General features: G+C 44.2%; 1 protein-coding gene across 1 annotated transcript; it reads left to right on the plus strand.

Moving 5' to 3' along the window:
• The first annotated feature begins 1,434 nt into the window (after positions 1-1,434).
• On the plus strand, positions 1,435-8,538 carry MAT2A (methionine adenosyltransferase 2A). The gene is made up of 9 exons (XM_044261544.1): positions 1,435-1,654; positions 3,987-4,064; positions 4,167-4,289; positions 4,785-4,897; positions 4,982-5,125; positions 5,294-5,512; positions 5,784-5,966; positions 6,117-6,250; positions 6,914-8,538. The coding sequence occupies exons 1-9, from the start codon at positions 1,564-1,566 to the stop codon at positions 7,014-7,016; spliced, it is 1,188 nt and encodes a 395-aa protein (XP_044117479.1). The 5' UTR covers positions 1,435-1,563; the 3' UTR covers positions 7,017-8,538.
• Positions 8,539-9,453: the final 915 nt, after the last annotated feature.

The following is a 9,453-nucleotide window of genomic DNA, read 5'->3' on the forward strand; positions in this document are numbered from 1 at the left end:
TTTCCCAATGGCAAACTCCCACCTTTCTCCAGCGCTGACAAGACTATTCTTCAGAATTTAGCGGATTCTCTGAGCGTTAAAGCAGCTGGAGGCTGTTCCAAGGAGTCTCCTCCATCTCCCCGGGGAAACGTGCATCCTATCCTAGGAGCAGGCCTTTCCCTAAAAACATCACTAAACCCGATGTTATTGCACGCGGGACCACCAGGACCGCAGCCCCCGTCAGACCCCCACGACGTCTCAGCCCCCAGACGATAGGAAGTGACACCTGCCCTCCTTTCCACTTGTGGGCTTCTTCCAAACGCGGACTCCATGAAATCCGTTTCCGACTTCTACTCCTTGTTGGCTCAAGTTTTGTTTTGTTCTTTTCTTCTTCTCTCCCTGTAATTCCCTTCATGGGCAAAACTGGGACAAACGCAGGTGGATCTTTTAAAGTGAAAGCTTCATGAAATGGACCATTTCATCTTACTAAGAGATCTGCTTAATCACATACAAAGGCTAAAACAGGGTTTCCCCCCCAAGAAAAATATTCAACAGTCTCCTGAACAGAGGACTGAAAGGACACTCTGAACAGTGATTATTTTCCCGTCAGAGATATAGGAAAGTCAGCAAGTGCCAGGTCAGCCTTGTGACGGGCCTCCTTTCTTGGACGGAGAAAAGGCCTGAGCCGAAGAAGGGGCTGGAGTATGGCCCTCACTGCAGGAGCAACAAAGGGAAAGGGCCTCCCTCAGAAACTTTAGCGCTGTGGTGGAAGTAAGACGGCAATCGATGACAGAACTACCGTTATTCTGCTTTTCGGCCATTTTCACCACTGAGGCATTAACCAAGAAATTACTAGCAACCCCCAGGATTTCCAGCCCCCAGCTGCGCGCCGGGTGGGGATGAATAAGGCCGTGCGAAGAATAGTGCGCTGACCAGCCAAGATGGCCACTTTCACATGGCCGAGGGCCACTGGCTCCCGGTCCCCAGGGTATCTAAAGGCGGGGCCGGCCGGAAAGACCCTCCGGCAGAGCCTGAGGACAAAACCTCGGCCGATTCTCTTCGTCACCGCTGGGGGACGCGACCTCGCGGACAGACAGCTCGGTCAACGGTCGGAAGGAAAGTGCCATGTCACAGCAAGGGGAAGACGCCCATAAAGTCTTCGTCGCTTTTCCTTTCACTTCGAGCACGGAAGGGTACAAGGACCCCAAATATTCGCACTTCCACTTGGCCCTTGTTAGAAGTGCTTAATATGACTAAATATTCGCAGGAAGGGCGCGTTAGCTCCGCTCGCTTCCCCTACCCCGCGGAGTGGTTCAGCCCGGGCTCCCTTTCCGCGCACCTCCCCTTCGGCCTACCCCCGCGCGAGTGGCGCATTGGCGCGCGGCGCCGAGGGGCGGGGCCCGTGTCGGGCGCGCGCGGGCGCTGTGTATAAATACTGGGCCGCATCGCCCGCCGCCTCGTTCGCTCCGCGCCGCCCGCCCGAGCCGAGTAGAACGCAGTCTTCTGCTTGTGCATTTCGCACTCGTCGCCTCGCCGCTCCCTTTTCCCTCAACGCCACTTACACTTACCGCTACGAACACCAACATGAACGGGCAGCTCAACGGCTTTCACGAGGCGTTCATCGAGGAGGGCACGTTCCTCTTCACCTCGGAGTCTGTGGGGGAAGGCCACCCAGGTGAGGTGACGGGCCCTGGAGCGAAGTGAGGGGCGGGGCGTGGGCAGGCCCGGCAGGGACCGGCCAGCGTCCGTGCCCACGCTGGTTGCCCTCGTCTGGCGGGGGGGTGAGAAGAGCGGCGGCCGCGCGCCTTCCTCGTGGCGCCGCCGGTGCCGAGCGCGTGGCCGCCACTCCCCTCCCCCTACCTCTCCTCTCCTCCCATCCGGCCGCGCGCCTCGGCATGCGGAAGATTCCAGAAAACGAGAAGGGCGGGGGCCGGGGCAGCTGTGCTCCACTCGGGGAGGGCACTATTTCCTCATCTCCGCCCTGTCGTCTGAAAGCCCTCGAGTGGGCGACTGGCCCTGAGTGCTCGCGGCCGGTCCTCGGGAGCGCGCGCCCCGCATTGCAGCCGCAACCACGTGTTTGCCGCATGTGGCATCTGGGCGAGGGGGAGCCGTCCGGCTTCCGGCGCGCTCGGGTGTGCGGAGTGGGGGGCCCGGACCTCGGGACGTGTTCCGTCTCTGTTAATTCCTTGCCTTGGGCTGTTACGGCCTTAGAAGACGACGGACGTGCCCTTCGGCAATATATGGCCTTGCCTTCAAGGTGACAGTCCCCAACTAAATATAGCGCAGGTTGGGGGAGGCTTTCCTTATTTGGACCACGTTTGAAAAGGATAGGAAACATGAATTAAGTGTAAGCTGCACTTGCGTTGGATTTCCCATTAAAGTCTTGGGTGCTTTACGGTTAGGTAAGGTTTTGCCGAACATTTTCTTCTCTGGGCTTTGTCCACTAGTCCGCCATTATGGAGATCAATTTACACGTGAACGAATGAAGCTGTTTCAAGGAACTTTCAATCTCAGCCTGAAAACATCACCTAGTGGACATAACTATTTTGCTGTACAGGTTCTGCCTTTTCTTGGGATGATCAGTGACATAGTTACCTAAAGTCTTAATGGTCTTAAGAATCCATTTCTGTTTAGTAAGTCTGCTGTGCCTCTGATGAAATCCACAAGCAACCTACCGGTGTGGGAGAGGATAGACGCCAAGATCCTGATGAGGGAAGGTCATGTGTTCTGGTGTGGGTTACCCACCTTCTCTCAAGTGTTGAGAACTTCACATGTATTTGATTCACCTTTTATTAATTTAGTCACTTAAGTTATAGGCACATATAGCAGTTTGTAAATTAAGTCTTGAGCTTCTGACTTGACTGCCATACACATTCTGCTTTAATTGTTCCGGATAATTGTAGAAAATTCAATTCCCCTAGAATCTCTAGGGGAGGTATTTCTGTTTTCCCACTTAATAGATGGCAATGAAGTGGGGAAGAAACAAGGATTCGGAATACATTTGGACATTTTCCAGCATGTTCAGCTCATTTTCCTGGACTACACTGGGAGATTCAGATATTTTATTCTTTCTAACTCTTTGACATTTTCTGTTGCTCTGATTAGTGTTCCTTATGATCAGGGAGAATTTGATAACAAGGGAAGAAGACAGTTCACCTTTCTCGTTGGTTAGATTTATAATGAAGACTTCAAATTTGGGGGATAAAATGTCAGTATAATTGTCCTTGAGAAATAATACTGTAAGGCAAAATGTTTTCCAGCTTTGCCTTTCAGTTTGAAGATAAACTTTCTGCCTTAACTTGATTAATTCCAATTATCTGGCTCTTCTGTTTAACAGGGGAAATTGTTTTGCCTGGGAACTTATTTTTTCAAAATGTCTGAAATACTTTAGAGATGGGATGAAATCCTTCTAAGGTGTAAATTGCATGTATCACAGTGAATTTAAATGTATTAAACATGCTGGGCATTCTGCTGGCTGATCTGAATTGGTGAGCTTGTGGTGCAGCTATATTAAGACTGGTGTCAAGTTTTCAAGTAATATGCAGCATTATATCCATCATTTGGCAAATGGTTTCTGGTAAAGCAGTACTTATAATTAGACAGCAATTAAGATCTCCGTATTTGAAATTCCACTGAATTCCATGCTTGAAAATGGTTAAAAGGTAAATTTTATGTTCTGTAGGTTTTACCACATTTTTATTATTGCTACTATTTTTCAAAGACTTTACTTATTTGACAAAGAGAGACATAAGTGGCAGGGGAGTGGGAGAGGGAGAAGCAGGCTTCCCAGTGAGCAGAGAGTCTGATGTGGCGCTCTGTCCCAGGATCCTGGGGCCAGAACCCGAGCCGGAGGCAGCCGCTTAACGACTGAGCCATTCAGTTGCCCATTTACCAGATTTTAAAAGAAAGGTCTCCCAAAGATCTGTACAGCAGTACTTATAAGGAGGAACAACAAACTTCCATTGACCATAAGAGAGAGATTGAGCCAGGATTCTTTTTTTCCACAGATAAGATTTGTGACCAGATCAGCGATGCTGTGCTTGATGCCCACCTTCAGCAGGACCCTGATGCCAAAGTGGCTTGTGGTAGGTTCTAAACATTGCTTGCTTAACCAACTGATGAAAAGGTAACACCGTGAAAATTACTTCATAAGACTGACATTTGAGTGTGAATTTATCTTTTATTAGAAACTGTTGCAAAAACTGGAATGATCCTTCTTGCTGGGGAAATTACATCCAGAGCTGCTGTTGACTACCAGAAAGTGGTTCGTGAAACCATTAAACACATTGGATATGATGATTCTTCCAAAGGTGTGTTTTAATGAGTTGGCATTTCTAAGCTCATTTTTCCACGTTTTCAACTCTCTCTAGTTCTGTCTTTAGAGTGTTCCTGCTAAACCATTAATCCCAGTTGTACAGTTTTACTATCTTTGTTGTTCCAGCTCTATTTAATTCTCTAAAAGTTCCAAGTTTTAGGTGTACAAGTTTCCCCCTGCTATCCAAAAATGGAACATTCCTATGCAACCTGGAAGCCAAAATGATGCAAAGGCTTCATTTTTACAGTAGATCTACATTAGCACATAGCTTTTTTGGTAAAAGCAGAAATCCTCTGCAGATTTTTTTCAGTCAGTGAGAACAAGTACTGGTATAGGTCTTTGTTAAAGGTGTGAAACACTTTAGAAAAGGGGGGGAAGCTGTATTTGATTTAGCAGTATTTAAAAATCCAGACACTTGTAAATAGAAGGCATTGGTATTTCTTTGCCCCCCCCCCCTTTTTTTTTCCTTAAGGCATTGTTTTGTTTGTAGGGTTTGACTACAAGACTTGTAATGTGCTGGTAGCCTTGGAGCAACAGTCACCAGATATTGCTCAAGGTGTTCATCTTGACCGGAACGAGGAAGACATTGGTGCAGGGGACCAGGTACCTTGGTGTAAACTATCTGTATCTCTTCTAACATTAAATTCCAAAGCTTGGATTGATGACATTGACTTTTTCCTTTTTTAGGGTTTGATGTTTGGTTATGCCACTGATGAAACTGAGGAATGTATGCCTTTAACTATTGTCTTAGCACACAAGCTCAATGCAAAACTAGCTGAACTACGCCGCAATGGCACTTTGCCTTGGTTACGTCCAGATTCTAAAACTCAAGTAAGTGATGATTATAAAGCTGGATTACACATAATTCACAGAACATCAGTAAACTTGTTTAAAGCTAACTGGAAAAAGACTAGTATTTATCCTTCATATTATAATTTAGGTTTGTCTTGGTTCTGTATCTAGTAAACTGATGTTCTGATCATCTGCTTTGTCTTCAAGGTGACTGTGCAGTATATGCAGGATCGAGGTGCTGTACTTCCCATCAGAGTCCACACAATTGTTATATCTGTTCAGCACGATGAAGAGGTTTGCCTTGATGAGATGAGGGATGCCCTAAAGGAGAAAGTCATCAAAGCAGTTGTACCTGCAAAATATCTTGATGAGGATACAATCTATCATCTACAGCCAAGTGGCAGATTTGTTATTGGTGGGCCTCAGGTAAGGCCATCTATACAATTCAACTTTTTTGTATTTTCTTTATGTTGACTTGCAAATTTGACTATTGTCACCTTTTTTGAGGGGGGGGTGTTAGAAAACAGCCAGATGCTTTCACATTTTATTAGCTACAGTATAGCTTTTTGGTTTTTTTGCATTTGACTCTTTTGAGGATATTTGCTGAGTGATACAGAATAGGTGTTTAACAAACCTGATACAGAACCATTTATTGGAAAGCACTAAGCATAAAGTGATTTAAATCCTGTAATTTCAGGGTGATGCTGGTTTGACTGGCCGGAAGATCATTGTGGACACTTATGGCGGTTGGGGAGCTCATGGAGGAGGTGCCTTTTCAGGAAAAGATTATACCAAGGTGGACCGTTCAGCTGCTTATGCTGCTCGTTGGGTGGCAAAATCCCTTGTTAAAGGAGGTCTGTGCAGAAGGGTTCTTGTTCAGGTACATATTTTTTTGTGTAACTGGATTGATTAGAAGGCATGCAAGTGGGAGGGCATTTAGCATAGTATTCGTCTTTTTTAAATGCCAGTGTATTACATAAGTGTGTGGGTCTTTTAAACACTGACTCTTATGACATTTGAATCCTTTTAGGTCTCTTATGCTATTGGAGTTTCTCATCCATTGTCTATCTCCATTTTCCATTATGGCACCTCTCAGAAGAGTGAGAGAGAGCTATTAGAGATTGTGAAGAAGAATTTTGACCTCCGCCCTGGGGTCATTGTCAGGTAAAGATGGTAAAGCCTATTGCTAGTTAAAAATGAGGGTGTGGGTATATGTACATATATTTGAGATATATTCAAATCAAGGTGAAGGTCTGAAGATTCCTCAAGTGGGGAAACGTTTTAAGTCCTAGAACTGTTGATGTTACCTTTAAATTGCCTTTAGTAAAGGCTTATGTTAAGAACATTCTAAAACTACAGTGCTCCATCGCTTAGACTAACCACCCTAGAAAGTCTTCCACATTTGATAATGGGGATTTGTGCTTGTGTTATCTAAGGATGTTTATTTTATTTATAAGAAATTAGTACAGATAAGTGGGCTATTCAAGGCTGCTATAAAGAAAATAAACAGGGTGTGGGCATGGGACCTTGGTAAGTATGCCATGATCTCAGAAGAGCTTTTGATACTTGCAATTTCTCAGAATAATGACGAGTTTTCATATTTGTTGAGCCAAGGATGGAAAAACAAGAACTGTAGTTACTAATAAGGACTGTGCGAGGAGTTTGGACACCAGAGAAGTAACAAACACTTCTGCCACAAACTTTTTTCCTAGCAAACCCCAGAGAACTGAACTCATTTGCCAGAACTCTTGAAAATGAGTCTTGCTGATTGTTTTGCTTTATTTTAATTGAATGCTACATATTAAGTTACGGACTTGTATATTCCAGGGATCTGGATCTGAAGAAGCCAATTTATCAGAGGACTGCAGCCTATGGCCACTTTGGTAGGGACAGCTTCCCATGGGAAGTGCCCAAAAAGCTTAAATATTGAAAGTGTTAGCCTTTTTTCCCCAGACTTGTTGGCGTAGGCTACAGAGAAGCCTTCAAGCTCTGAGGGAAAGGGCCCTTCTTCCTAAATTTTCCTGTCCTCTTTCAGCTCCTGATCAGTTGCAGTCACTCCTAGTCAATGACATGAATTTTAGCTTGTGTGGGGGACTGTAAGTTGGGCTTGCTATTCTGTCCCTAGGTGTTTTGTTCACCATTATAATGAATTTAGTGAGCATAGGTGATCCATGTAACTGCCTAGAAAAAAACCAACAACACTGTAGTAAATAATGCTTTTTGAAATTGAACCTTTGTGCCCTATCACCCAACCTTCTAAAATCCTAATTGCATTGACTTTCCCACCAAATGCTGAAAATGTCCTGTAATGTGCACGTAAAGTACTTGTAGTTCCATTATAGCCTCTGTCTGGCAATGCCATAGCCCTGTCAGCATGAATTTGTAATGTCTTGAGCTCTATTATGAATGTGAAGCCTTCCCTTATCTTCCTATTACTTGATCCATTTCTAATTATGTAGCTCTTTGTCAGGGAGTGTTCCCTATCCAATCACTCTTGCATGTAACGCAAGTTCCAGTTGGAGCTCTAGCCTGACAGAAAAAAAAAAAAAGGCAGTTACCATTAAACCATCTCCCTGGTGCTTATGCTCTTAATTGCCATCTCTTAAATAGCACCAAATCAAAATCTCTCCACTTTTCAGCTGTCTTTTGGAGGACGTACGTAATAAGGTTTTTATTTAGTAAACCAACCCTATGCATGGTTTCAGCACTAGCCAAACCACCAACTCCTAGCTCTAGAAAAACAGGCACTTGGCACCCTTGTGATGTCATACAGAGAAGTCACAGGGCAGTACCTGAGGGTCTGTAGGTTGCACACTTTGGTACCAGATAACTTTTTTTTTTTTCTTTATAAGAAAGACTGAGTATTCCACACTGCACAATAATTCCTCCCAGGGTTTTAACTTTGTTTTATTTTCAAAACCAGGTCCAATGAGCTTTCTGAACAGCTGGTGTAGCTACAGAGAAACCAGCTTCCTTCAGAGAGCAGTGCTTTTGGCGGGGAGGAGGAAATCCCTTCATACTTGAACATTTTCTAATTGCTTATTTATTGTATTCTGGGGTATGGCGTAAGTACAGAGAAGCCATCACCTCAGATGGCAGCTTTTAAAAGATTTTTTTTTTTTTCCTCAACACCATGATTCCTTTAACAACATGTTTCCAGCATTCCCAGGTAGGCCAAGGTGTCCTACAGAAAAACCTTGGGTTAGACCTACAGGGGGTCTGGCTGGTGTTAACAGAAGGGAGGGCAGAGCTGGTGCGGCTGGCCATGGAGAAAGCTGACTTGGCTGGTGTGGTACAGAGAAGCCAGCTTGTTTACATGCTTATTCCATGACTGCTTGCCCTAAGCAGAAAGTGCCTTTCAGGATCTATTTTTGGAGGTTTATTACGTATGTCTGGTTCTCAATTCCAACAGTTTAATGAAGATCTAAATAAAATGCTAGGTTCTACCTTAACTGTGTCCATTATTTTTTAAAAGTGTTTTGGTATGAATATGATCTGAGAATATATTCTTTATCCCTGAATAATTGTAAACCTTCTCATGGTTCAGGGAAATCATCTCACACCCCTTCAACCATGACTGCAAGAAGCATTTTAATAGGTTTGTAAAGCCGATCCCTAGCATGAAGAAAAATACTCAAGATTCGATCTGTTTATCCAGTACTACCTTTTTGGCTGATAAAATGGCCAAGATGCATGTGTCCTTACTGCAGCAGCCACTCAACCACCAGGAATGTTTTAAAATTGTCCAAGATCAAGGACAAAACATGGAATGGTAATGTTTACTCTTAAGCTTAAGCCCATTATTTAGCTTTCCACTGTGAAAGAGTCTTAAATATGCTTTAGGTATTAATCCCTTTATTATAAACAGATGTTAAAGGCTGCAAGTTAGATGTTCAGTACATGACACAGTTGGCCAAATTTTTGAACAGTGGTGAGGGGGCCAGGTTCTAAAACCATTTTCTAAGCTAGCTAAAGTGAAAATTTGAACAAAATTATAGTGAAGATGCTGTAAGTTTCTAAAACCTTTATTCTGAGTTTGTCTACAGAGAGGTCTACACAAGAACTACAACCATCCCTTTATAAGCCTAGGAGCTAAAAGTACAGACCACTATTTGGCATGTTTACACGAGCATTTATGAAAATCAAATGGTTCAACTTTTTACTGCTGACCTGTAAATATGAGTGAGACCCAAGGAATGCTTAATTACACCTATTTGGAGGCTTAAAAATTTATGTTAGGGGAGCCAAAGTTAAATCTTTAGAGAATGAACAACACATTGCTGTCAAAACAGCCATGCTGGTCAGATAAGGGGAATGATTCGGGAAGAGTTGGGCGCCTATAGGCTGGTGGGACGGCGCCAGGGAAA

The sequence above is a fragment of the Neovison vison genome, chromosome 8 (genome assembly GCF_020171115.1).
Source record: "Neovison vison isolate M4711 chromosome 8, ASM_NN_V1, whole genome shotgun sequence".
NCBI lineage: Eukaryota > Metazoa > Chordata > Mammalia > Carnivora > Mustelidae > Neogale > Neogale vison.